We start from the raw sequence: 26,684 nt of genomic DNA, 5'->3' as shown, positions 1-26,684 counted from the left end.
CACCTCTGGATTTGCCCCCAACACCTCTTTTTAGGGTGAGCTCCAAGCCCCATTTCCTGCCTCTTTCGGGGGAGGAACCACTGAGAGATCCCTGGGTAGTCTGTGGGGAGCCCAGGGCAGGAGTCCTGGCTGGTTGTCCCCTTGCCACCCGATCTCACCTCTCTCCCCTTGGTAGGTGTCGTGACCCCGGAGATGTTCAGGAAGCAGCAAAACTCGGAGATCATCCAGCAGCTGACGGAGCAGTTTGATGAGGTGCCCAGTGTGTGGGGCAGGGGAGGGAGGAGCTGTCCAGGCAGGGCTCCCAGGAGGGTTGGGGTAGTGGATATAGGCCCAGCTCATCCCCTGTAAGGGTGGCTGGGAGGAGACAGAGGAGCATGGGGTCTGGCATAGGGGGCAGTGGGCGGTGCCCTCCCATACCTGTTGGTAAATCGCTACCCCCTGCTTATGGTGTATGAGAGAGCCTTGTCTGTGCCCAGTGGGGGTACACTCTCACAAAACTGCTGGTAGCACAGGGGTTCCACTCTGGGCTGTCGCAAGCCCCCTCTTTCCCAGTGCTGGCTAGCAATCCACACGCCCCACTTCATTACACTCGAGTGCCCAGCCCCTTATCTTCTGGACACCCGCAATGCACACCGGTCTGCTGCCCCGTGGGAGCACCACACCCCACTCCACCAGTCTCTCCTCTGTTCAGCGCTCCTAAGCACAAGGCTCTTAGGCAGGTGTCTAGTAAAACCGGAGTGAAGTTGATTTAACAAAGCTCAAGCTAAAGATTCAAATAAAAGCCAGGAAATGGATTTGGAAACATATGGTGTCACGGAGTGTGGGGGAGTCCAGGCCCTGCACCCCTCTTCCTGGGATTCACCGTGACTCTCAGCCAGCCAGTAAAACAGAAGATTTATTGGACAATAGGAACACAGTCTAGAACAGAGCTTGTGGGTACAACCAGGACCCCTCAGTCAAGTCATTCTGGGGGGGCAGGGAGCTTAGACCCCAGCCCTGGGGTTCCCTGCATTCCACCACCCAGCCCAAAACTGAAACCAAAGCCCCTCCAGCAGGCTCTCTCCTGCAGCCTTCGTCCAGTTTCCCTGGGCGGAGGTGTTACCTTCCCCCCACCCCATCCCCCTCCTGGCTCCGGTTACAGGCTCTCGGGTATCCCATCCCCAATGACAGGTTTCAGAGTAACAGCCATGTTAGTCTGTATTCGCAACTCCCCTGCCACATTCCCAGGTCAACACTCCCCCCTCCCTGCTGCGTCACATCAGGGTACAGGGAAAAGAAACGCTTGACTTGCAATCTGTAGCCTGTATTTACTGACTGCCTCATAAAGTGTTTCTAACCCAATGGTCCGTCCCTACAGCATTTGACCAGTCCAGAAAGCTGGGATCCGCTTTTCACTGAATGCATCCGATGAAGTGAGCTGTAGCTCACGAAAGCTTATGCTCAGATAAATTTGTTAGTCTCTAAGGTGCCACAAGTGCTCCTTTTCTTTTTGCGAATACAGATGAACACGGCTGCTACTCTGAAAGCTTTTCATCAGACACTCATGCTGACAGAGTGTTGCCTGCAGAGTGGATCATCTCTTGTGCCCATCAATGTAACAAAGTGGGACTGTTCTTAATGTTTCCTCTGAATAGTGTGGGGGTGCCTCAGTTTCCCCTATGCAGTTCTCAAGTATCTAGGGGGTGGGATAAGGGTGTATGATCATTGCAGAGCCCTAGAGGGCAGGTGTGTGCAGGGGTCTGGACACAGAAAATGTCCGACACCCTGTTTCCTGGCAACTGATGGCCTGGGCCCTTCTCCCCTGCGAGGTGAGAGCTAAAGGGTTGGAGAACAAAGGAATCCGGTGACCTCCTGGCCCGGGAAAGGGACAAAGCCCAAAGGAGGAGGGGCTGGAGGGGGTTTCAGTTTGGGGCTGGCTGGGACATGGAGTGAAGGGCAGATGTGGCTGTCTGGCTCACTGCCCCCCCAAAATGGACCCAGCTGAGGGGTCCTGTTCTCTGCACCTGCAAGCTCTGTTTTAGACCATGTTCCTGTCGTCTAATAAACCTTCTGTGTTACTGGTTGGCTGAGAGTCCCGTCTGACTGCGAAGTTGGGGGGCAGGACCCTCTGGCTTCTCCAGGAGCCCCGCCTGGGCGGACTCGCTGTGGGAAGTGCACAGAGGGGCAGAGGATGCTGAATGCTCCAAGGTCAGACCCAGGAAGGTGGAAGCTGTGTGAGCTGTGTGTCCTGCAGACAGGCTGCTCCCAGAAAGGAGACTGCCCCAGAGTCCTGCCTGGCTTCGTGGGGAGCAGTTCCAGAGCATCGCCCAGGGACTCCGTGACACCATCCTTCTCCCAGACTTTGTCTCTTTTCATAATGAGGGCATTTCATTAACTTCAGCTTAGCCCTGAGGGTTCGCTGCTCAGCGGGTTTTCTTGGGGTTCTTCTGTCTAAATGCTCAGGCCTGCATATTGCTCAGACAGTAAACACAGGGTGGGACGTGTTGAAAGTGGTTAATTATTCTCTCTTTTAGCTGAGTTAGCTCCGAGGCGCACCCTGCTTAAGATGATGTGCTTCAGCTCCAGCGGTTTTGGAACAGAATGAGTCTATATTATACATCTCACTTAAAATAGTTCCTGTACAAACATCTTTTCTTTTTGCGAATACAGACTAACACGGCTGCTACTCTGAAAACAAACATCTCTCAGTAACCATGGCCATCCACTAATCCTTAGCTTTCACTGGAGACCACACATGACCCCCGGCCTTTGGTGGAGTATTGAGAAAATGGTCAGACATAGGTGTAACTGGGCACGTCTACGTCACGCCTGTCTCACCCCTCGTGCCTTCCCTCTCCTCCCCTCTGCAGGACTCTGCTGAGTACCCGCTGGTCTTGACCACCCAGCCCTGGCGAAAGTTCCAGGCGGGATTCTGTGAGCTGGTGACAGTGCTGGTGCGACGCTGTCAGTACAGCATCATCTACGACGAGTACCTCATGGACACACTCATCTCCCTGCTCACTGGCCTCTCCGACTCCCAGGTGCGCGCCTTCCGCCACACCAGCACCCTCGCAGGTGAGCCCCGCCCCAGGGACGCGAACGGCATCTGCCTTAGCATTGCAACCGCAAGGTAGCAGTTAGAGCAGGGTGCCTGGGTCAGGGGTATCTGGGGAATCCTGGCTTTCTGCTGTGCTGCAGTGCGTTCCTGTATGGGCTCAGAGGGCTGGGAGCCCACGGATGGCCTCTCTGTAGGGGAGAGTGGGAGGGTAACTTGTAATATTGTTGTCCTGTTTGTATCTCAGTTTCCCCTATATGCTGCATTGTTATCCAGGCTGGTAGGGGGGTGGTGACCACTGTTCCCTCTAAGCTGTGCGAGTCCTAAACCCTGCGCACACGGTGAAACTCTGCATGTACAAAAATTTGCACAGAAGAAATTTTTTGCGCACCCGGCCTGTCAAAAATTAGAGGAAACATTGGCGGTGGCTGTTTGCTCTCGGGGCAGGCGAGGAGACAGAGGGGTGGGTGCTCGCTGTCTGGGCCTTAGGTCCCATATCAGTGGCGCTCTTGAGAACACAATGGCAGATCCAGTCACCAAGACCTAGCAAGCCAGGACCCAGAGGGAGATGGATTTAGCCTCCTTGCTGAGAGGTGGGGAACAGCATTTCACCAGCTCCAGAACAAACAGTTAGATGAGGTGGGGGGACAAATGTTGGCTGCTGGAAGGTGTCAGGGCTCTCAGCTGGAGTCTGGCCCAGGAGGTCGGATAGACGGGCAGACAGCTTGAACCAAGGGTTCCCTACAACGTGGCTCGGCTCTGGGCTACCCAGAATGGAGGATGCTTTAACCTTCATTTCTCTAGACTCCCCTGAGCTTTCTGTGTGCTATGTGTCACTTAACGAATAAACCCAGCTGTTCTGACAGTGCTGTGTGAGTGTCACAGCGAATGCCAGGTGAGGGGTGTTAATCCCTGCAGAGCGGGCGAGTCTCCCCCAGGGTCTGTCTCTGGGACTCGCTGAACAGAGCTCATGGTGGGAAGCAGGGGTGCTGCAGCCCCAGAACCCCAGTCTAAGGAGGTGGTGAAACAGTGTGGCTTCCCCTGAAAGAAGAGGGAAACCCCTCGGGGGTCTGGCACGCTGACGGGTTCCTCCTAGAGACTGTTCCAGAGCGGGGGCCGTAGCCCCGATCCTGGGGATCCATAACCGGGTTACGTGCAGAGCTCCCCACTTTGCTCACTCCATGCTCTTTGCCAGCCATGAAGCTGATGACAGCGCTGGTGAAGGTGGCCCTGGGCGTGAGCCTGCACAAAGACAACAACCAGCGGCAGTATGAGGCTGAGAGGAACAAGGGGCCGAGCCGCAGGGCCACGGACAAGCTAGAGGCGCTGCTGGAGAAGCGCAGGGAGGTGAGCAAAGGCTAGACCCTGGATTGGCAGGGGCAGTGCTAGGGGACACTGGGTTGGTGGGGTGGGGCACGGTGCCAGGGAGTGCTGGACTGGTGGGGATGGGATGGGAGTGTTGGGATGGTCGGGGCAGGGTGGGGGATGGTGGTGGTGGGGGCGGGTGCTGGGCTGGTAGGAGCAGGGCCTGCAGGAGTGCTGTGGGTGGCACCTGTGTCTGTCTCAGCTCCAGGAACAGCAGGAGGAGATTGAGAACATGATGAATGCCATCTTCAAAGGGGTCTTTGTGCATCGCTACAGGTGAGTGCGGGGAGGGGAGGTCAGGCTGGGAGGGGCCCCCGCCAGCTGGGTGTGGCTCTGCAGGGAGTCCCCGTCTTTCCCTGGGACGGCAGTGTGCCATCTGCACTTGAGGCTGGGGGTGGGCCAGGGCTCACGCATGCTGTGGGGACAAGGGGCAGGTGCCGCAGGGGCATGCTGCGTGTCTTGTCTGGCAGGGACGTGGTGCCTGAGATCCGGGCCATCTGCATAGAAGAGATGGGGAACTGGATGCAGAGCTACAGCGCCTCCTTCCTGACAGACAGCTACCTCAAATACATCGGCTGGACCCTGCACGACAAGGTGGGGAGCAGGGGCTCGGCGAGGGCTGGGGCGTTGGAGGGGAGCAGGGAGATCCAGAGGCTGGGCTCTGACCTGTGAGACAGGGAAGGGACGGAGGCTGGTGCTGGCCTGGCTCTCAGCTTCTCCATCCCCACAGCAGCGGGAGGTGCGGCTCAAGTGCCTGAAGGCCCTGCAGGGGCTGTACCGCAGCCGGGAGATGGCTGCCCGCATGGAGCTCTTCACCAGCCGCTTCAAGGTGAGTGCCCCACCCTGCCGCCCGCCTGTCCCTGGGACGCCCCCACTCCTGGGGAGCCCAAACTGCCGACCACTCTGCTGCTGGGACCCCCCGCCCCCCTCCTGGGGAGCCTGCCCTGCTGCCCGCCTGTCCCCCTGCAGCCCACCCTGGGAGGCCTCCCTCCTGTGGGGCCCTGTTGCCCACTTACCCGTCCTGTGACGCCCCCTCCCGTGATTGACTCTCCGTTCTGTGGCTCTCAGGGTCGCATGGTGTCCATGGTCCTGGACAAAGAGCCCGAAGTGGGTGTGGAGGCCGTCAAGCTGCTGACCCTGATCCTGCAGTGAGTACGGTGCTAGGAGCCAAGTAGGGACACGGGGGAGGCCAGGCACATGCAGGGCATTTCAGGAAGCTGGGAGGGGCACGTAGTGAGCCCCATGGTGTGGGGCAGCTGGAGACCCCTCTCCCTGCTCAGGCTGAACCTCTCCCACTCTGTGGGCAGGAACATGGAGGGGATGCTGACAGATGAGGACTGCGAGGCCGTTTACCCCGTGGTGTATGCTTCCAACCGGGCGCTGGCTGCTGCGGCCGGGGAGTTTCTTTACAGGAAGTGAGTGAGCGAGCGCGGTCACAGCACCGCCAGCAGGGGGCATGGGGCTGCCAACAAATATACACCTTCCTACCCCTGGGGTATAGGGCTCCCCCAACAGCCACTCCACACAGAGGGGTTTCACCTCCCTCCTCCCTTCAGGCCTTAACCTGCAATCTCAGCCTGTGCTTGTCACAGGTGGCTGAGATACAACATTCCCTCTCCTCTGCTCCAACCCACCAGCCCCCACTCTCCTCCCTGAGCTGGGGAGAGAACCCAGGCGTCCGGGCTCCCAGCCCCGACTGTTCTAACCCACCAGCACCCATCCCCTCACGGAGTTGGGGAGAGAACCCAGGCATCCTGGCTCTCCCCTCTCTAATGTGTGTGTGGTTTGCAGGCAGTTTGACCGGGATTGGGAAGCTGTGAAGGAGAAGGGGCGCCGTGGCGGGAGCAGGGACTTCTTTAGACTGCTGCTGGCTTTCTTCATCGAGAGCGAGGTGAGGGGCGCAGTGGGTCGGGAGGAGCGTGGGGGGTCTGTGTGGGGGCTAGTTTCACCAAGTCTCCCCTCTCCTGCCCCAGCTCCACGAGCATGCGGCGTACCTGGTGGACAGCTTGTGGGACTGTGCTGCCCCCCTGCTGAAGGACTGGGATGGGCTGACCCACCTGCTGCTGGAGGAGTCCCCGGAGGAGGGTGAGTGAGGGAGGGGAGGCTGTGATGCACGGGGTGAGAGTCACAGCTGCCTGGTAGCCTTTGGGGCTGGTCCTGGTCCTATTCCCTCTCCCCCCAGCAGGCTGGGGTGACCAGCAGGAAAACGCCCTGATCGAGATCCTGGTGTCCAGCATGCGCCAGGCAACGGAGGGGAAGTCGCCCGTCGGCAGGGGCCCTGGCAAGAAGGTAAAAGTGCCCGAGAGAAGGGAGGGGAGTGCTGTCCATCAGCTCCCCCGGGGGGTTCGGCGGCTCTGGGTGACATGTCCCCATAGACCCGGAGATTTCAACACTCACCCTTCGCACTCCCCCAAGGGGGTAGGCAAGCGGGGTCCCTGTGCCGCTGGCCGGAGGTGTGCACGCTGCACCGTCTGCAGCCACCGGGCAGGGGAGCCAGCTCTCACAGCACCATCCCCTGCGCCAGGTCCTCTCAGCGCGGGAGCGGAAGGCCCTGGAGGACGACAGGGAGAAACTCACTCAGTACCTCATCCCGCTGCTGCCCCAGCTGCTGGCCAAGGTAAATGGAGGGGAGGTGCAGGGGGGCGACCTCCCAGAGGTGGGTCCCGGGGGAAGTAAAATGCCCCTTCCTGCCTCTGCTCTTCACCTGCAGCTGGGGAGGGAGGGGGCCATGATGAAGCAGGAACCCTGGGTCTGGCCTTTGCCCTTCCCCGGGCACCCCAGGGCCTCACGTGCCATAATCTGGATGATCTTGCTGTGAGGCCATTCCCAGCTAGGTCATACGTAGTGGGGAGTACAAGGGGGGGTGTCTGCCCCATCCTGCTGCCTCCCTGCTTGAGTGACACCTGCTCTGCTCCCGCAGTTCTCAGCTGATGCGGAGAAGGTGGCGCTCCTGCTGGCGGCGCCGCGCTGCTTCAACCTCAGCCTCTACAGCAGTGGGCGGCTGGAGAAGGTACTGAGGGTGGGTCTTAGCAATCCTGGCTCCCAGCCCCCCACGTCCCTCCCAGAGCCAGGGAGAGAACCCAGGAGTCCTGGCTCCAGAGCTGCCAGTCCCGGAGCAGGGGAGACCCAGGTGCTCTGGGGCCTGCAGTGCCATGGGAACAGGAGCATCTGGGGTGGGGAGGAGGGGACCCCATTAGCTGCTTCCTTTGAGGTGCTGGCTGAGTTGCACTGTGCTGTCTGGGGACCCCTCCCATCCAAGTGATGCAACTAGTGCTGGGGGTCCCCTTGGACAGGGGTACAGTGAGTCACAGCCTGTGAGCCCTTCTCCTCCCTCTGCAGGAGCTGGGGATCCCCCTTTTCCTTCTCCAGAGTCTGCCTGTTTCCCTCCACCACCTTCCCAGGAGCTCTCCCCCCTCTGCCCAGCCCCACCATACCCTCTCTCCCCACAGTACCTAGAGCAGCTGCTGGCCCAGCTGCGGGAGGTGGTGGAGAAGCACACTTGCCAGGAGGTGCTGGAGGCTGCCTCCCAGGCGCTGTACGTGCTCTGCAACCCAGAGTTCACCTTCTACAGCCGCGTGGACTTGGCCCGCAGCCGCCTTGTGGACACGCTGACTGACAAGTTCCAGCATGAGCTGGCTGAGCTCCTCCAGGTACCTCCCGGGGCTGCAGCCGGGGGCTAGGGTTGGGACCCTGTGGGAAGGGGATGTCACTGCAGGGAGTGGGGGGACTGCTAGCCAGGCAGGGGAGTGGAGAGGGCATCTCTCTGTGAGGGTGGGGGGCCACCAGTGTCATGGATTCACAGCTGCAGAATGGTCTCTAAGAGGGATCCTTCAGTGGGCCAGACCCCCAAAGGTCTCCCTCTTCCTCCAGGGGAAGCTATGTGGCTTCACCGCCTCCTGAGGCTGGACTTCTGGGCCTGCAGACCTGCTGTTCTCTCCCCCCCCCACTCCCGTGAGCTCCGTTTAACAAGTCCCAGGGAGACTTGCCCGCTCTACAGGGATTCACACCCCTTGCCTGGTGCTTGCAGTGACACTCTCACAGCACTGTCAGAACAGCCGGGTTTATTCGTTAAGTGGCGCAGAGCACAGGAAGCTTAGGGGAGTCTAGAGAAATTGTTAAAGCATTGTCCATTGTGGGTAGCCCAGAGCCCAGCCACTCTGTCCGTCCATCCGACCTCCTGGGTCAGACTGCAGGTGAGAGCCCAAACGCCTTCCAGCAGCCAACACTTGTCCCCCCACCTCATATGCCTCCAGTCCTTTGTTCTCCAACTGGGGAAATGCGGCTCTTCTTGGAGTGATTGCTCATATCGATTCCAATTAGGTGTGCGCGCGCCGCATGCACGGTCATCGGAAAGTTTTTCCCCTGGCCCTTCGCATTAAGCCTTCGATTCCTCCATGGGCAGCGCAGTCCCGGGGAAAGCCGGTGATGATCGGCCCTTCGACTCAGCCTGCAGAGGGGAGGTACCACTCGGAGTCCCGGCACTGATCAGTCTCATGGCACCAGTTGCACTTGCGGTGCAGGTCTGACTCGCGGCACCGATCCAGGTCCCGCCAGCGCTCCCGCTCACGCGCAGATCACCTTTGTGCAGTAGGTCCCGGTCTCGGCACCATTTGTATCCGACTCTCTGCGCAGACCCCACTCATGGCACCACTCCCCAGCCTTGCGGCACTGCTCCCTGGCTCAGCTGCATTTGGCACCGCCACAGCCATTGTGGTCCCGGTCCCCGTTTTCGGACTTGGAGACGGGGGTCCAAATATTCGCAGCAGCCCTGGCAGAAGTTGGCACGGGACAGACCTGACATTGGTGCAGGGCAATGGCCTGCACAGTAGCATAGGCCAGAGCAGTGAGCATTTTGGACCCCATGGGCATACCACCAGGCCCAGGGTGCCCAGTCAAAGGCCTCATGCTCAGTGGCGTCTGAGCCTAGGGTGCCAGAGGCAGCGGCCAGTCACCCCAGCCCTAGGGGTGCAGAGGAGCCGGCGGGCGCACCACCTCCTCCGGAACCCACCCCAGTTCCTGAGCCAGACCCTGGAGTGGCTGGCACGGAGCTAGAGGCGGTCCCCAAGGACCAAGACGGTCAGAAGGACCCAGTTTCCCCACTAGTGTCCTCCTCATCCTCCCCAGACGAGGCAGTGGTGGGCACCTCCGTCTCAGGGCCGCCCCCTATAGATAGCCGTGCCCACCAGGAACTCCTGTGCAGGGGGCACGGAATATGAACCTGCAGCTGAGGAGGTGGTAGTGTGAGAGGACCCTATGGTGGACATCGCGGCACCAGAAGGACTATCTAGGGTCACTCTACCCCTCATCAAAACTATCCAGGCCAATGCAAAGACCGTTTGGCAGACCCCAGCCTCCATCCCTCACACCGCTAAGGATGTGAAGAGGAAGTACTTTGTGCCCTCCAAGGGGTTCGACTACCTGTTCACACACCCACAGCCTTGCTCGTTGGTAGTATCTGCAGTAAATGAGAGGGAGAGGCAGGGTCAGGAAGCCCCAGCACCTAAATCTAAGGATGCCAAGCGCCTGGATTTATTCAGATGCAGTTTACTCCATGGGTGGGGGCTTGCAACTCAGGATTGCCAACCAACAGGCGATCCTGAGCAGATACAGTTTTAACTCCTGGAACTCAATGCTGAAGTTTAGGGATCTGGTACCAGCAGAATCTAAGGAGGAGTTTGGGGCAATTGTCAAAGAGGGCAAGGCAGTGGCATGGACCTCTTTACATGCCTCACTGGACACTGCAGACTCGGCAGCACGCACCTTGTCCTCAGGGATAGTTGTGTGGCGTAGCTCATGGCTGCAGCCTTGGGGCTCCCACCCGAGGTTTGCAAACTATGCAAGACCTACCCTTTGATGGGGTGGGTCTGTTTGCTGAACTCACTGACTCCAGGCTGCATAGCCTCAAAGACTCCAGGGCAACAATGAAATCTTTGGGTATGCATACCCCAGCAACCCAAAGAAAGCCCTTTAAGTCCCAACTGCCGCAACAGTGCCCGTATCCTCCTCAGCTGAGGCAGGATTTTTACAGGCGCAGGGGTAGGAACGGCAGGCGTAAGCCTTCCCATTCCCCATCCGGGCAGGGCCAGGGCCTGACTAAGCCTTCGTCAGGCTCAAAACAAACATTTTGAAGGTCCGCCCAAGGATCGAGCACCTGTCTCAACGCCGGATCCTTCCACGTGTTTTTTGAACTGTCTATCCCACTTCTACCATGCATGGTCCCAAATAACATCGGACCACTGGGTTCTTCACATGGTGGGAGTGGGATATTTTCTGCAATTCTGTTCCTACCCTCTTCCCGTCCCTCTTCAGGGACCCTTCTCATGAGCAACTCCTTATCCAGGAGGTGCAGGTGCTCCTCGCCATAGGAGCGATGGAGGAGGTTCCTCAGCAGCTAAGGGGCAAGGGATTCTACTCCCGTTATTTCCTAATCCCCAAGCCAAAGAGGGCTGGGGGGTCTCAGGCTCATTCTAGACCTGCGAGGACTCAAGAAGTTTCTGGTAAAGTTGAAGTTCTGCACAGTCTTTCTCAATACAATCATCCCTTCCTGGGATCCGGGAGACTGGTTCGCCGCTCTTGACATGAAAGATGCATACTTTCACATAGTGATTTGCCCTGCTCACAGACGCTTTTTAAGGTGCGTGATCGACCAAAAACATCAGTTCACGGTCCTTCCCTTCGGCCTGTCGACAGCTCCATGAGTGTTCACCAAGCGTGTTGTGTAAAGCCTCCGCTCAATCCAGTAGAATGCGATTGTAAGATTTGTAGTCTTTCAGTCATTGCCAGTATGTTCATTAAGTTCTGTAACCTTTTGCAAACTTTGTAACATGTAGTCATTGTTAGCATAGCCTATTAAATCTTGTAATTTTTGCAAGCTTTTGTAAGCTTGTATAACCTGCAAGCTTTGCAATATTCCATCACGCGATCAGGGAGAGGGTGAACAAGGGAGTTTGTGTGGGAGAGAAGGGAGTGTGAACAAGGGAGTTTATATTGGGACTGGGTGGAGAGGAATTGCAAGGGAAAAGAGCCAGGAGACAGGTGTGTCTGATGTAATCTGCCCTGAGAAGGCAATCACAGGGTGCTGTAAAGAAAATAATAACCTGCTATGCATGAAAAGAATGTCTGGGAATGCTGTGATGGACACAGAAGGAAAACTCAGTGTACGTGACAGAAGCCGTCCAGTTCCAATAAAAGGAAGACCGCACGCTCACAGCTGTCTCTTCGTCTTGGCCTGCTTGCCGGCCCGGATCCATGACCGCAGGCGGACACACCAGATCTGCTATGCTTTGGCTTCTCGGCTTCCTCAGCTGTCTCCCGGAACTCTCCACCTGCATGAATGTGGGGATGCATGAGGGTATGAATGTGTTGAATGTATGCATGCATGAATAAGCTCCATCCCTTTTCTGTTTGATCCAATAGCGGCATTTAATAAAACCAATATAAGTGTAACCCTGAGTTGGTTTCTAGTGAATTTGCGGTAACAAAGTGCATGTCGATGGTAGCAGCTTTCCTCCGAAGGAGGCAGGTGTAGGTATACCCCTACCTCGACAACTGGCTACTCAGGGGGCACACCGGAGAGCAGGTGGAGTTGCAGATCAGTCTGGTCACATCCACGTTTGAGAGACTGTCTCCTCTTCAGTGTGAACAAGTCAACCTTGTCACCGACCCAGAGAATACAATTTATTGGGGCAGTGTTGGACTCGGTCCAGGCAAGAGCACGTTTGCCAGAGTCCCGATTCCAAGCAATGTCATACATCATTTGATGTGTGAGAGAGTACCCAACCACTACAGCAAGGAATTGCCTTGATCAGAAGGCCACCTGCATGTACGTGGTCCGGCATGCCAGGCTGAGGCTCAGGCCTCAACAGACGTGGCTTACCTCGACATACGCCCCGGGGTGCAGCAGCCTGAATTTAGGGGTCATGGTGCCACAGAAGGTATGAGTCACTCCAGTGGTGGCTCAATGCTCAGATAGTCTGTGAGAGAGTCCCCTTCAGCAGCCCTCAACTCTCCTTGTCTCTAGTTGCGGACACGTCAGCTCTAAGGTGGGGCGCACATCTGGGAGATCTCCAAATGCAGGGCCTCTGGGCACAGGACGAGCTCTCTCTCCATGTCAATATCAAGGAGCTCAGAGCGGTGCGACTCGCATGCCAGGCTTTTCAGTCATAACTGCAAGGCCAATACGTGGCAGTCATGACGGACACCGCCGCAATGTTTTACATCAACAAGCAGGGTGGAACCCGGTCCCCACCCCTCTGCCAGGAGGCCCTCAGGCTCTGGGAATTCTGTATAGCCCACTCCACCTGGAAGCATCATATCTGCCAGGAGTCCAGAATATACTGGTGGACTGCCTCAGCAGGTCCTTCCACAACCACGCGTGTTCCAGCCAGCCAGACATCGTTCACTCCATTTTCCAGAGGTGGGGTTTCCCCAGGTCGACCTGTTCACCGCTCGGAGCAACAGGAAGTACCCAGCGTTTTGCTCCTTCCAGAAAAGCAGCCTGGGCTCAATCGCGGCCACATTCCCGCTACCCTGGGGAGGCCGCCTGCTCTGCGCCTTTCCCCCGAGCACTCTCGTGCACAAGGTCCTGCTCAAGGTCCACAGAGACGGTGTGACGTTCCCTGCTGGTGGTATCTGGACTGGTGATCTGCTAGGCCACTCCAATCCTTGCCTCTGGGAGCCAGCTTGACCCTGCTCTGCTGTGAGAACCCCCTGAGCACCTGACGGGTTCTGCTGGAGGAAAAACTTTCCAACGACTGCACACAGCAGACACACATCTAATTGGAATGGATATGAGCAACACATCTCGAAGAACAACAATTACGAGAAGGTAATTAACCGTTTTTAGCCTGCCTGCTGAGAGGGGAAGTCCATCTCCCTCTGGATCCTGGCTTGCTAGGTCCTGGTGATTGGATCTGATTTAATTGGGGATTGGTCCTGCTTTGAGCAGGGGGTTGGACTAGATACCTCCTGAGGTCCCTTCCAGCCCTGCTATTCTATGATTCTGTGATCTGCCATTGTGTTCTCAGATGCTCCATTGACATGGAGACTAAGGCCCAGGCAGATATGGACACCCACCCTTCTGTCTCTGAGAACAAACACTCCTTTTCCACCCACGGGGTAACACTGCCGCATATGGGGAAACAGGTCCAAACAGGACTACAAAAATATTACAAAATATTCCCACTTTTCACAGCTGGGCGTTCAGGGAGTAGAGTGTATGGGGCGTGTTACTGCAGGCTCTGGGGGTTAGGGGGGCCAGGCATTCAGGGAGTGGGGGGTATATAGCATGTTACTGGGGTTTGGGGGCACCAGGTTCTCAGGGATTATGGTGTATGTAGTGTGTAACTGGGAGCCAGGGGTGCCAGGCCGTCAGGGAGTGGGGCGTGTTACTGGGGGTGTGGGAGGGGGTACCAGGCACTCAGGGATTGGGGTGTATGGGGCATGTGACTGGGGACATTGGGGGCACCAGGCGCTCAGGGAGTGGGGCGTGTGACTGGGGGCAGTGGGGGCACCAGGCACTCAGGGAGTGGGGTGTACATAGTGTGTAATTGGGAGCGGGGGGGCGCCAGGCGCTCAGGGACAGTGCTGGGGGTGCTGTGCTGGCTCCAAGGGGAGCTGTAAGACTGGTACCTAGGGGCCTGCCCTGCTGAGATGTCTCGGTCCCCCTCAGGCCTCGTACCTGGACGAAGACGAGGTTTACAGCATGGCTGCCACTCTGAAGCGCATTTCCATCCTCCACAAGTGAGTACCAGACTGTGTCCCCCCGTCCCCCCCAAGCTCCGTCCGGACAGCGGGGCCCGGTCACACAGCTCTGCCCTTCCCGTCCCATCTCCTGGAGGGTGTCCCTGCCTGCCCAGGGAGCGCAGAGTGGGGAGGAGCCTCCCCTGCTCCCTGTTCACGTGGGTCCCTTCGTCCTTGCCCTGCAGTGGGAGGGGGTCGGGGGCTAGGACACCCCTGTGAGCGAGGTACTCTCTCTCTCTCTCTCTGCAGTGCTCACGACCTGACCCCATGGCAGCTCTATGAGCCCTGCAGCCTCCTCCTCCAGCGAGCTGTGGACACAGGCGAGGTCCCCAAGCAGGTACTGGGGGGCCTCTCGGGGAGCCAGGAGCCTGGCCACCTCCTCACAGCCGGGAACCCAGGTGGGGCCTTGCCCTGTCGGGCAGTGTGGGGGACTGTGGGCAGAGGATGTCCTTGTCTGGACCCAGGGGAGGGGAGGCAGAGGAAGCAGCGATGCAGTGGGGCAGCTTGGGACTGAGGGGGACTGCTACTCCACATGCTCACTCTGGGCTTCCATTGCAGGTGGTCATCCCCACCATGACCTGTCTCCACTTCAGCATCCTCTGGGATCTGGCTCATGTCTCCGGCACCGTCCCTGTGCAGGTGAGGCCGATGGGGAGGTCCCTGCCAAGAAGGGCAGCGTGGGGGGGAGCCCTGGCCCTGCCTCTGGGGCTTGCGGGTTCCTGCCCCTCACAGCCTCCTCTGCTCTTACCCCAGAAGGAGCTGCTGGCCCTGAAGCGCAAAGTCGCCTCCTTCTGCTCCCTCTGCCAGAGCTGCCTGACCGACGTGGACTCCAGTGTCCAAGAGCAGGTGAGAGGTGGACAAGGGCTGGGAGCCGAGGGCTGGACAGGCTGCAGCTCGGGCGTGCTGGGGGAGGGGGTCTGGGAGCCCCCACCAGCAGTGCTGTTTGTGGGGTGATCATTCTGCCTCTGTCTGTCCAGGCCTTTGTGCTGCTGAGTGACCTGCTGCTGGTGTTCAGCCCGCAGCTGGCTCGAGGCGAGCGGGAGGCGCTGGAGTTGCTGGTGTACCGGCCCGAGGTCGCCCTGCAGTCCCAGCTGGCCGGATTCCTCATGGATCACGTCTTCAACCACGCCGAGCTCGTGGGCAGTGGTGCGTACTCGCCCCATGGGGCCGGGGGGCAGTGGCGGGAGAGTGGACAGGCAGGCTGGGGAAAGGGGGCTGAGTAGGGAGGGGGGAACAGAGAAATGGGGAGAGGGATCTGTTGGCAAAAGCCTCACCCCTCCACCCCTCCTCTGCAGATGAAGAGGACAGTGAGGGGAAGATTGAGAGGCTACACCAACAGCGCAACCTGCTGGCCGGGTTCTGCAAACTCATCCTCTACAACGTGCTGGAGCTGAGCGCTGCCTCCGACGTCTTCAAGCACTACGCCAAGGTGGGGGAGACACGGGAGGGACCCCACGGCACAGGGCGGGGGTGCTCCTACCATACTAAGGGGTGGGCCGCTAGAGCTTGGGGTGCGGATCGGGGGGACAGACTCTCAAATGTCTGGGACTGCGCCCAGCTCCCTGCTGCAGGTGTTGCGACCCACCTGGCACACGGGGCCGCAGCACTGCTGAGGTTTGGCCTGGCCTGCGCCTGACCCCTTGTGCCAGGTTGCAGCACCCAGAGCGGGAAGCTGAACCCAGCCCTGCGGGCAGGCGCCGCCACTACAGGTGAGTTTTTCTTAAAATCCTGGCCCCAAAGGAAAGTCACAGCAGCTGTGACAAGCCTGCAGCCCTACTCGCCACTGGTGGGGCTGGGCAGGCGGGGCCCCCACCACCCTGCTCTCCCTTCCAGTTCTACAAGGATTACGGGGACATCATCAAGGAGACGCTGAGCCGGGCGCGGCAGATTGACCGGGATGAGTGGGCCCGCACCCTTCTCCTCAGCCTGCAGCAGGTACAGGGGAGGGGGTTGTGCCCAGTGCTGCCTGGGGTAGAGGGGAGCCCCTGTCACTGATCCATATCCGTGTGTATGCTGTTGGGGGGCTGGGGAGGCCCTTGGGTTGGCCCGTCCCTGTGCGTCTGTGTAGGGAGGTGGCTGGGGGATGGGGCTCGGCTGCCATGCGGCCCCATGTCTGACTCTCTGCCCCCTGTGCAGCTGCTGACAGAGCTGCTGCTGCAGCAGGGCCCGGACGCAGTTTACAGCAAGGCCTTCCTGGAGATCCGGGACCTGGCACGGCGCTTCTCCCTGTTCTTCAGCCTGCACCAGCTGCACAATCGCCAGGCGCTGGTTGCCCTGCACAAGTGAGATGGGGGGCTGGGCGGGGAGCAGAGCAGAGCTGTGGGGGCATGCTGGGATCCGGGAGCCTCTAGGAATTGGGGAGCGGCATGCTGGGGTCCGCACTTCACGTGGGGGTGGGATGGCTGGCACTTGGACTTGCAGGGTTTGGTGTGTGTCTCCCCACCATCCTGCTCCCCGTCTCTCTTTCTCTCTCTTGCCCAGGGCTGGGATCAAGTTTGCCTTCCAGGAGCCAGCACCCTCAGGCTCAGAGTTGGGGCCCCTCAACTTGCCCTTCCTGGAGGTGCTGAGCGAATTCTCCCCCCGCCTGCTGCGCCCGGACAAGAAACTGCTGTGAGTGCCCAGGGTGGTGGGCCGGTGGGGGTGGCAGTTCCTTGGGGAGGGGGTACAACTGGGCTTTCAGGAGTGCTTGGGGGGGTGATTGCAGTGGCCCCCATGCTGTAAGGGTTAACCTGCCTTTGGGGGGGTCAACAACCACGTGGACAAGGGGAATCCAGTGGATGTAGCGTACTTAGATTTTCAGAAGGCCTTTGACAAGGTCCCACATCAAAGGCTCTTACGCAAAGTCAGCTGTTATGGGATAAGAGGGAAGGTCCCCGCCTTGATCAGTAACTGGGTAAAAGACAGGAAACACAGGGGAGGTATAAATGGTCAGTTTTCAGAGTGGAGAGAGGTGAATAGTGGTGTCCCCCAGGGGTCTGTACTGGGCCCAGGCCTATTCAACATATTCATAAATGATCTGGAAAAAGGGGTAACAGTGAGGTGGCGAAACTTGCAGACGATACAAAACTACTCAGGATAGTTAAGCCCCAGGCAGACTGGGAAGAGTTACAAAGCGATCTCTCAAAACTGGGTGACTGGGCAACAAAATGGCAAATTAAATTCAGTGTTGATAAATGCAAAGTGATGCACATTGGAAAACATAATCCCAACTATATGTATAAAATGAAGGAGTCTAAATTAGCTGTCACCACTCAAGAAAGAGATCCTGGAGTCACTAGGGATAGTTCTCTGCAAACATCCACTCAGCATGCAGTGGCAGTCAAAAAAGCAAACACAATGTTGGGACTCATGAAGAAAGGGAGAGATAATAAGACAGAAAATATCATATTGCCTCTATATAAATCCGTGGTACCCCCACATCTTGAATACTGTGTGCAGATGTGGTCGCTCCATCTCAAAAAAGACACATTGGAATTGGAAAAGGTTCAGAAAAGAGCAACAGAAGTTATTAGGGGTACAGAATGGCTGCCATATGAGGAGAGGAACTTTTCGGCTTGGAAAAGAGACAGCTAAGGGGGGGTATGATTGAGGTCTATAAAATCATGACAGGTGTGGAGAAAGCAAAGAAGGAAGTGTTACTGACTCCTTCTCATAACACACGAACTAGGGGCCACCCAATGAAACGAACAGGCAGCGGGTTTAAACAAACCAAAGGAAGTATTTCTTCACACAATGCACAGTCAGTCTGTGGAACTCCTTGCCAGAGGATGTTGTGAAGGCCAAGACTATAACAGCGTTCAAAGAAGAACTAGATACGTTCCTGGAGGATGGTCCAGCAATGGCTATGAGCCAGGATGGTGTCCCTAACCTCTGTTTGCCAGAAGCTGGGAATGAGAGACGGGATGGATCACTTGGTGATTCCCTGTTCTGTTCATTCCCTGTGGGGCCCCTGGCATTGGCCACTGTTGGAAGACAGAATACTGGGCTAGATGAACTTTTGGTCTGACTCAGTATGGCCGCTCTTATGCCTTCCCTCGCACAGCCTGTCCTACCTGGAGCAGACCTGCCAGGCCAGGCTCTCCCCACAGCAGAGAGGGAAGGCCTGGAATCCACTCCTGACATATCGCCGCTCCCTGAGATCCCTGGATGACATGGGCTCTGACGCCAGCCGGATTGCAGCGCCCCGACCCCGGAGGAGACCCGGCGCCGCAGCCAAGAGGAGGCGTCTGGATGGTGAGGGGCAAATGCCACACGCTGCTGCCCCTGCTAGGAAATGGCAGGTGTAACGCTGCTTGCAGTGACTAGTCCGAAGCATGAGCGCCAGTCTCAGGGCAGCTCCTCAGGCAGGGTAACAGGGTCACAGACAGGCCCCTCAGGGACAGGTGGGCTTAGCTGTGTCACAGCATCACAGCAGTGTTCAGGTTACTGCCACTCCCGAAGGGCCAGTCCCTTACCCCAGGTCAGTTCCACCTGAGGGCTTGCACCAAGGATAAGGCTTGTAGCCATGATAAACTGTGTGTGAAACTGGGAAAGGAAACCAGGGAGTTATTTACAAGCCTAAGCAAGTCGACAGAGAGCCACACAGATGAGTTACAATCTTAAATTTCAAAAGGTAATGAAAGCTGCTATAGTCTGCAAGCTCTCTAAGTCCTGTGGGGTAAGCCAGTCATGCCTACAAACACACACTTCGCCTCCAGCGTAATCAGTTCCTTCTTGTCAGGGGCTTTATTCCCCTCCGGCCATGTTCTGAGCTGCAAGCTCACCTGCCGGGAGTCCGCCTGCATGACTCTCCTTCCTGGGGAAGAGTGCAGAACAGTAGAAGTCTCGTGTCCTCTTGCTGAGAGTCCCTAGGGAAGTTCCAGTTGCACAGTCCCAGCCCCTAGCGCTAGTTAACGTCTCTCTCCTGTCTGGCGGTTTACACAGGCCCAAATACTACCATGCAATGTGGGACACGGATGGTACATGTGAGATTAATACAGGCGGCCGCTCACAAGCATAAAGTCTAAACATACTCTTACCATTCTAATACCAGTTTTACCAGTACTAACGCACAGGTGAGCCGGACAGCTTCCAGTTGTGTAGCTGTCAGTGTTTGACTGAGACATGGGCATGTTGGTCTGCTGGCACCACAGCGGGGGGCTGCGGGTCAGGATTGAGGTGCACTGGCAGACCGAGTTGGGGGTGGAGAGCCCAAGGCTGGGATAGCAGGGGATGTGGATCAGGATTGGGGGGAACCAGCAGAGCGGGGGGGTACAGTGGGGTGACTCCGGGGCCAGGACTGGATCACCTGGCATCTGTCTCTCTCCTGTTGCAGACTCGTCTCAGCGAGGGGATTCCAGCCTCCAGCTGAGCAGCCGCCTGGAGGCCCCGATGCTCACATCAACGGTGCTGAAAAGGGGGCGCCAGCCGGGCAGCCCGGCGCAGCTGCAGGAGGAGGAGGGGTCCGAGTCGGACTTCGTGCAGAGGTGAGACCCATGGGGGGCAGGGCAGAGCCAGCAGGGATGGGGGACGGATTAACCTGCTCTGACCCTGCTGCCCTCCTGTCCCTTGCAGCCAGCCCTGGTTCAGCTCCCAGCGCTCCCGAGAATCGCCCGGCCGGCAGCAGCTCCTGGTCCCCCGGAGCGCCTCGAGACCTGGGCTGGGCAGCAGGATGGACCGGTGAGTAGTCGTCGCTGTCCTGGGGGGCGGCTCTCCCTCTCTGGACCAGAGCCCCCTTGACCCTGCCCTGTGTCCCCTAGGCTCAGCCTGATGGAGGAGGAGGAGGAGGAGGAGGAGGAGATGGTGATCCAGGAGGAGAGCAGTGATGAGGAGGATCCCCAGGGACGGGACATGGTGAGGGGAGCCCTGGCGGGAAGGGCTATTGGTGATGTGTTGAGGGCCTGTGAGCCCTGGCCTGACTGGGGCAGGCCCCTTCCACACAGCCTGGCTGGGGATGACCCTAACATGAGCTGCGTCCAGCGGGGTGTCCGGGGCCTGGCTCCCCACAGCCCCTTCCCCTGGGGCTCTCTCTACCTTGCAGCCAGGACTCTGGCTGGCTTGCTGGCGGCAGGAGGGGCTGGGCTGGGGGGCACAGAGGGCACTAAGGCACTGGCATTTGCCTCTCCAGCCGCTGATCCGCTCGCACAGCTCCCAGGGTGAGCAGCTCCGGGACCTCTTCGACTCCACCATCCTCGGCATCGAGGTGAGCGCAGGGAAGTGTGAGAGCCGGGGGAGGGGGAGCACCTGCCGTGTTGCAGTGGGGGGAGCTAAGTCTTACTGGGAATCTCTCCCCCGCAGGACCCCTGACGTGGCTGGAGCAGGCGGGAGACCACCTGTCCGGGAACAGGGCCTCTCTCAGGGAATTACACACCAGGCTCTTTCTCTGTGGCCCGGCTCCAGGACCGGCCTCCCAAGGGGGGTGAGCACCCTGGGGGGTCTGGGTCGACGGGTCTAGGCCAGGCTCTGTCGGTGCCCTGACCGGGCTGCTGTTCCAGATGTTAGGGGGTTGGTTCTACTCATAAATAAAGTTGTTTATTGCCAGAGTCCTGTGTGCGGGGAGGTGACTAGCCTGGAAGAGCGCAGCGCAGGGGGGACGCTCTGGGAGTTACTGCGCAATGCCGTGGGGCAGGGGATGCAGGCCAGGGAGGTGGATGAGAGCCGTTGCTGAGGATGACCTAGCACACCCAGCGGTGGGGCTGGGCTCAGAGGCGGATGACGGAGGAGTCGCTGTGGGTCACAGCGCAGCCAGCGGTAGGCTGGGCTCAGAGGCGGATGACGTAGGAGTCGCTGTGGGTCACGTAGCGCACCCAGCGGTGGGGCAGCCCAGCTGGGGGGGCCGTGAAACGCAGGAAGCGGATCTGCAAGCCGGAGCAGGTGTGCATGGGCAGCTCGAAGGACATGTTCGCCGGCCCCACTTCCAGCAGCGAGGAGCTGCTCAGTCCTGGGACCTCCAGCTGCAGGGAGAGTCGGGGGGTTATTGCCCAGGGCAGAGCAGGGCCCGCCCCCCCCTTCTGAAGGGTGGGGTTGGGACCCCTCAAACCCCATCATCGACAGGGGAGCCCCAGCCTGCTCCTTCACCCCCCTGCCGCTGCCGCTCATCCTCCTTGCAGAGGGCAGGGGCTATCCACCCTCTCCCCAGCACCGGGGGGGTGTGCCCCCCTGCCCCACCCCTCCCCGCTCTGGCCAGGGGCCGTCTCCCCCTCCCCCCCCAGGCCAGGCTTTACCTTGAAGAGGGCGGAGAGCTGGGAGCCCCCCTGGACGCGCGGGATCACCCAGCGAATGGCCTTGAGGGTGGGCTGCAGCTCCACGGTCTGCTCGGGGCTGCTCAGCTCCTGGGACAGGCTGGGGGAGAGGACAGAGCCGGGGTGGGGACTGACCCTGCCGGAGCCAGGCCCCAGTGAGGTGTCTCAGGGCCCAGGCCCGCCAGCCGCTGGAGAAGGGCTGCCTCTAACCCCCCCCCCGCCCCGGATGCAGCTCCCCATACTCGAGGGGAGACCCACCGGGAGCCCATGTCACCCACCTGACGACCCCCTTCGGCACCGGCAGCTGGACTCGCACGTTCAGGGCCTGGCTGGAGGGAAGAGAAAGCGGTGAACTGGGGCCAGGAGGGCAGGGTCTCCCCGCAGCCTGGGAGCCGGCTCAGAGGCTGGGGGCCTGGATGGCAGGGGCCATCCCCACCCCAGGGAGCCCCCCAGCTCACCGAGCTCTTACCTTTTGGGCGCCAGGTCACAGCGGAGCTTGAGGTAAACACGGAGCCTGTGGGGAGATGGGAACGGTGAGTGCCGAGGGGCTGGGCCGAGGGGCCTTGTGCTCCCGGCTGCAGCCTCGCTCACCTGCCCGTGGGGTCCCGCTCCAGGGTGGGGAAGAGCTGGAAGGGCAGGGCAGAGGGGATGTCGTCTGACAGCTGGTACTGCATCAGTGGGAGCTGGGGAGAGCAGAGCAGGGTCAGGCCGGCCCCCCAGGGCCACACTGGGGGCCGGCCCCCAGCTGCAGGCCGTGGGGCTCCAGAGAGGGGTCAGGGCAGGCTGTGGGGCTCACCTCCCCCTGGCTGGGATTGACCTTCAGGATGCGGCTGCTCTCGAACTCGTCCAGCTTCACGGAGCTGTGGAAGGCGCACTGGTCGGCGCGGACGGCGGTGCCGTAGCCTGCGGGGGGAGGGGGGGGTCAGAGCCGGGGGGGGTCAGAGCCAGGGCGCCCCCGCCAGGCGGAGCAGAGACCTGCGTCCGGCCACTCACCTCGCAGCTCCGACTTCCCCACGCAGAACTCCTCCGTCAGCCCGATGCGCAGCTCTGCGGGGAGAGGGGCGAGCGTCAGGGGAGGGCTGCCCCACGCCCTGCTCCCGCCGCGCACGGGTATGTCTGCACGGACGTTAAACCCCCACGGCCGGCCCGCGTCCGCCGACGCAGGCTCACGGGGCTGCAGGCGTTACTCACCGGAGCAGCTGGGCAAGTAGCTCTTGAGGCGGATTTCTCCCTGGATGTCAGCCTTCATGGGGGCGCCCTGGGCGGGAAGCAGGGGACGGGGGTGAGTCCCAGACAATGAACCAGCCTGGTGGGGACAAGGCCCCAGCTGGGGGGTGGGGGGCTGGGGCATTACTAAGACCCTGTGGATCCATGATGTGGGGCCCAGGACTGGGGCCCAGGACTCCGCTGGACACCTCCCCCTCCTGCCCCTGACTCACGTTGGCCGCGATGACGACCGTCAGCCTCTCCACCACGTCCAGAAACACCTCGTTCCTCGCGCCCTGTGGGGAGAGATGGCTGGGCATTGAGCGACTGCTGTGGGCGGGGCCCTGCCCCCCCACCAGGGGGAAGGTGGATCCGTGCACCCCTCCCCTGCCCCCCACCGAGGGGCTGGTGTGACGTAGTGGGGATTTTCCCTTATGTTGTATGTGAGCCTATGTGAACCTTACTGTTTCGCATGAATGCTGTGTGCCTCGGTTTCCCTGTGTATTGCACCAGTGTCTAGAGAGTGGGAATAAGGGGGTGTGACTTTTGTGGGGGCTCCTCCAGCTGCCTGCAGGGAGGGATGCTGTGGCTGCCTCTTCGTCACCTGAGACCCAGGAGGGGGATGCAACCAGGTGACTCTTGGCCCAGGAAAGGGAGACAAAGGCCGGAGGGGGGAGCAGCGGGCCAGGCAGCTGGAAGGAGTCGGTCTCAGCTGGCTTGGGGGCAGCGGGAGGGCAGAGGCCTGGCTTTGGGCTCCCTTCACCCCAAGATGGACTTGGCTGAAAGTCCCCGATTTCTGTGCTAACGAGCTGTGCCCTACGCTATGTTCCTGTCGTCTAATAAACCTTCTGTTTTCCCGGCTGGCTGAGAGTCCCGTCTGACTGCGGAGTTGGGGGGCAGGACCCTCTGGCTTCCCCAGGACCCCGCCTGGGCGGACTGGCTGTGGGAAGCGCAGGGAGGGGCAGAGGAGGCTGAAGGCTCCGAGGTCAGACCCAGGAAGGTGGAGCCGGGGGAGCTGTGTGTCCTGCAGACAGGCTGCTCCCCGAGAGGAGGCTCCCCCAGAGTCCTGCCTGGCTTCCTGGGGAGCAGCTCCAGAGCATCGCCCTGGGGACCCCGGGACAGCTGGCCTGTTCCGTGCCGGAGGAAGGGGTAGTGCTCACTGTTGGGGGGCTCGGGGGGTGTCTCACCTGGTCCCCATGGGGGGGCAGCACAGGGCGGCTGGCGGCTGAGCTCGGAGCCACTTTGCTTTGCTGCGTCTCTGCTCCAAACTGAAACCAAAGGGGCCAGGGTCAGAGCAGGGCCCTGGGATGGAGCCCTGGGGCAGGAGGGGCCCTGGGGAGGGGTCAGGGGCACCAGGTACCCCATGGCCTGACCCCTCTCAGGGTAACATTTTCCCTGGAGGAGCCACTGCCCTGAGCTCAGCCATGGGTGGGGAGAGACCCCCAGTCTGCAGGGGAGCGGGGGGCGGGAATCAGGCAGTCACTGTCTGGGGGGATTTGGGGCCCGGGCTCACAAGGTGACACTGCCCAGGGGGTTTGGGGGCCATGCTCACCAAGCCAAGAGGGGTGCTAAGGGAGGAGAGGGGACCGGGTTCCCCAAGCCCTGGGGGGGCGGGGACACGGAGGGGGGAATTCGGGGGCTGTTCTCACCAGGCCGACGCTGCCCAGGGGGTTCGGGGGCTGTGCTCACCAAGCCGAGGGGTGCTGAGGGGGGACAGGGGGCAGGACTTGGGGACTGGGCTCCCCAAACCCAGGGGGTGCTGGGGGGGCGGGGACACGGGGGGGGGAATTCGGGGGCTGTTCTCACCAGGCCGACGCTGCCCAGGGCCAGCAGGCTGAAGCCCTTGCTGTGCACAGGCTCTGTCTGGATGAAGTTGCACAGCACATCCGGCGCCGTGGTCTGCACGTAGCCGTAGTCCTGGGGGAGGGGGGGGGCACAGCGTGAAGGGGAGGGGCTGGCTACACCCCCCCCCCCGGCAAGGGAGGCCAGTGCTGCGTGCTTCCCCGCAGCAGTGCCCCAGCTGGGGGGTCTGACCCAGGGACCTTCCCTGCAGCAGCGCCCCCCCCATGCCAGACGCAGTGCCCCCCCCGCACACACACACCAGCATCTCGTCCAGCAGCTCGTAGATGAGAGCGAAGTTGAGGCTGACGGTTTTCTCGCTGAGGGAGCCGCAGTAATCGCGGACCAGCGTCACCAGCCTGCGGGAAGGGAGGGAGACGGGGGTGAGGACGCGGACGGCTGCTGCCCCCAGTCCCTGCCCCCGGTCCCCCTGCCGGCACCCACTCCTGGGGCTGCGGCTTATCCCCCCATCTGCCCCCTCCCCAACCCAGGGTCACTCCCCCCCCCCCCCCCCGACACGCCCGCCTCACCGGTTCAGGAACTCGATGATGGTGAAAGGGGAAACGTCGTGCCCCGTCGTGGCCACGAAGTAGAGGCCGGCGTGACGCACGTGGACGAAGTGCAGCCCCTCGTGCGCCTGCGGGGAGGGGAGCGGGGGGGGAAACACAAGCAGAGTTAGACAGACCCCCTCCCCCACCTGGGCAATGCCTCCCCCCCCATTACCCCATGGACATGTCCCCTGTTCCCATAGCGATATTAGAGATGCTCCCCGCCTCTGTTACCATAGAGACGCTTACTTCATCCCCATAGCGGTACCCCCTCCCCTGTTACCACAGAGACACTTAACCCGCCCCATTGTGGTGCCATTCACTGGCCGCCCCCCCCGCCCCAGTACCATGAAGACGGGGGCCTGGTCCCTGGGCAGGGCTGTGATCTTCCTATAGAAAGTGTCCACCAGATCCGTGCTGCCCCCGCCGGCCTCGCCGCGGACTCGAGGAGTGGGTTAAGGAGAAATGACCCCATCAGGGTGCAGGTGGCTGTGAGCTTCCCCCCAGCAGTGCCCAGATGGAGCCCCTGGGTCTGGGCGGCCCCCCAGCAGTGGCCTTCCCGGGGCAGGGTGATCTGCGGGACGTCTCTGAGGGAGGAGGTTCCTGGGGGGTGGGGGGGGCAGTGTCCAGAAGAAGGGGACCCGGGGTGAGGAAAGGGGGGATATGACCCCTGCATGGGGCCTGGGGGGGGTGGTTTAGGTGGAACTTGGAGGGGGGCACGATACAGCCCTTGGGGAGGAGCTGATCGTGGGGGCGCTGAGGGGGGTTATATCAGAGCCATGTGGGGGGCAGTCGGGGGCTCCAGGGGGAACACGTGGGGCGGCCTAGGGGCAGGATACAGTCCTTGTGGACGAGTCTGTCTCCCTTGGAGGAGAGAATGAAAATCTGAGACAACATCACAGAGCCTGCCGGGGTGGGGGGAAGGAGAGAGAGAGTGAGCGGGACCCGCCTCCAACCCCGGGGCCCCGCCCCTGCCCCAACCTCTGGGCCCCCCTTCCCCTGAGACCCCGCCCCCAACCTGTAGCCCCGCCCCCGCTACCCTGCCCCCACCTCTGGGGCCCCGCCCCTGCCCCAAGACCCCGCCCACAACCTGTAGCCCCGCCTCCGCAACCCTGCCCCCACCTCTGGGGCCCCGCCCCTGCCCCAAGACCCCGCCCACAACCTGTAGCCCCGCCCCTGCCCCCACCTCTGGGGCCCCGCCCCTGCCCCAAGACCCCGCCCACAACCTGTAGCCCCGCCCCTGCAACCCTGCCCCCACCTCTGGGGCCCCGCCCCTGCCCCAAGACCCCGCCCACAACCTGTAGCCCCGCCCCGTGGCCCCGCCCGCAACCCTGGGCCCCGCCCCTTCCCCCGAAACCCCGCCCCAACCCCCGGAACCGCACCCCTTGACCCCGCCCCCACTCCTAGACCCCGCCCCCTGCCCCGGGGCCCCGCCCCCTGCTCCAACCTACCCCGGCTCCGCCCCTGCCCCCTGAGCTCCCGCCCGCAGGAACCCTCCCTGGGCCCCGCCCCCTGCTACAGGGGCCCCCCAGGCCCGCCCCGGGGTCGCGGCCCCTTTAAGTGGGGGCGGGGCTTGCGGGGGGTCCCGCTGGTTCCGCTCGAACCTGGGTCCGGCGCGGGCCGCTGCGCTGTCACGTGACGGCGACGCGTGGGCGGGGCCTCCGCACGACGCTCTGCCCGAGCTGCGATTGGCGGGCTGGGCGGGGCACGTGCCGGGCACTGGTTGGCCCG

The 26,684-nt window shown here is 60.8% G+C and overlaps 2 protein-coding genes across 19 annotated transcripts in view; one reads left to right on the top strand and one right to left on the bottom strand.

Annotated features, from left to right (window-relative positions):
- STAG3 (stromal antigen 3) overlaps window positions 1-20,658 on the top strand; it is a 25,088-nt gene extending 4,430 nt beyond the window's left edge. For 3 of the 17 annotated variants that reach the window (XM_043537088.1, XM_037887576.2, XM_043537089.1), the window contains exons 6-34: window positions 176-252; window positions 2,850-3,054; window positions 4,230-4,381; window positions 4,602-4,675; window positions 4,870-4,993; window positions 5,130-5,228; window positions 5,468-5,547; window positions 5,707-5,814; window positions 6,191-6,290; window positions 6,373-6,484; window positions 6,585-6,688; window positions 6,924-7,016; window positions 7,320-7,409; window positions 7,849-8,049; window positions 14,070-14,140; window positions 14,390-14,477; window positions 14,699-14,779; window positions 14,894-14,986; window positions 15,118-15,286; window positions 15,436-15,569; window positions 15,974-16,075; window positions 16,277-16,422; window positions 16,622-16,750; window positions 18,183-18,373; window positions 19,455-19,605; window positions 19,694-19,798; window positions 19,879-19,972; window positions 20,247-20,321; window positions 20,417-20,557. In XM_043537088.1, coding sequence (XP_043393023.1) covers window positions 176-252; window positions 2,850-3,054; window positions 4,230-4,381; window positions 4,602-4,675; window positions 4,870-4,993; window positions 5,130-5,228; window positions 5,468-5,547; window positions 5,707-5,814; window positions 6,191-6,290; window positions 6,373-6,484; window positions 6,585-6,688; window positions 6,924-7,016; window positions 7,320-7,409; window positions 7,849-8,049; window positions 14,070-14,140; window positions 14,390-14,477; window positions 14,699-14,779; window positions 14,894-14,986; window positions 15,118-15,286; window positions 15,436-15,569; window positions 15,974-16,075; window positions 16,277-16,422; window positions 16,622-16,750; window positions 18,183-18,373; window positions 19,455-19,605; window positions 19,694-19,798; window positions 19,879-19,972; window positions 20,247-20,321; window positions 20,417-20,425 — 3,257 coding nt within the window. In that variant the 3' untranslated portion in view covers window positions 20,426-20,557. Of the gene's footprint in view, window positions 1-175; window positions 253-2,849; window positions 3,055-4,229; window positions 4,382-4,601; window positions 4,676-4,869; window positions 4,994-5,129; window positions 5,229-5,467; window positions 5,548-5,706; window positions 5,815-6,190; window positions 6,291-6,372; window positions 6,485-6,581; window positions 6,689-6,923; window positions 7,017-7,319; window positions 7,410-7,848; window positions 8,050-14,069; window positions 14,141-14,389; window positions 14,478-14,698; window positions 14,780-14,893; window positions 14,987-15,117; window positions 15,287-15,435; window positions 15,570-15,973; window positions 16,076-16,276; window positions 16,423-16,621; window positions 16,751-18,182; window positions 18,374-19,454; window positions 19,606-19,693; window positions 19,799-19,878 lie in introns of all 17 variants that reach the window. The other 14 variants (XM_043537087.1, XM_043537091.1, XM_043537092.1 and 11 more) reach the window with 14 other exon arrangements.
- AP4M1 (adaptor related protein complex 4 subunit mu 1) lies at window positions 20,629-26,684 on the bottom strand. Of its 2 annotated transcripts, XM_037887580.1 has the most exons (17): window positions 26,558-26,684; window positions 25,793-25,858; window positions 25,301-25,395; window positions 24,936-25,042; window positions 24,668-24,764; window positions 24,373-24,483; window positions 23,754-23,834; window positions 22,800-22,862; window positions 22,552-22,618; window positions 22,354-22,407; window positions 22,157-22,263; window positions 21,952-22,043; window positions 21,830-21,874; window positions 21,639-21,689; window positions 21,343-21,460; window positions 20,897-21,072; window positions 20,629-20,836 (listed from the first exon to the last, which is right to left on the bottom strand). In XM_037887580.1, exons 2-17 carry the CDS (start codon window positions 25,848-25,850, stop codon window positions 20,821-20,823), a joined length of 1,338 nt encoding a protein of 445 aa, XP_037743508.1. In that variant the 5' UTR covers window positions 25,851-25,858; window positions 26,558-26,684; the 3' UTR covers window positions 20,629-20,820. The 2 variants fall into 2 exon arrangements, with proteins under 2 accessions (XP_037743508.1, XP_037743506.1); XM_037887578.2 differs by having other exon boundaries at window positions 20,629-21,072; window positions 26,558-26,620.

This window comes from Chelonia mydas, chromosome 28 (assembly GCF_015237465.2).
Source record: "Chelonia mydas isolate rCheMyd1 chromosome 28, rCheMyd1.pri.v2, whole genome shotgun sequence".
Classification (NCBI taxonomy): domain Eukaryota; kingdom Metazoa; phylum Chordata; order Testudines; family Cheloniidae; genus Chelonia; species Chelonia mydas.
Note: the sequence above shows the minus strand (reverse complement) of the source record. Positions and strands in the feature narration are given on the sequence as shown.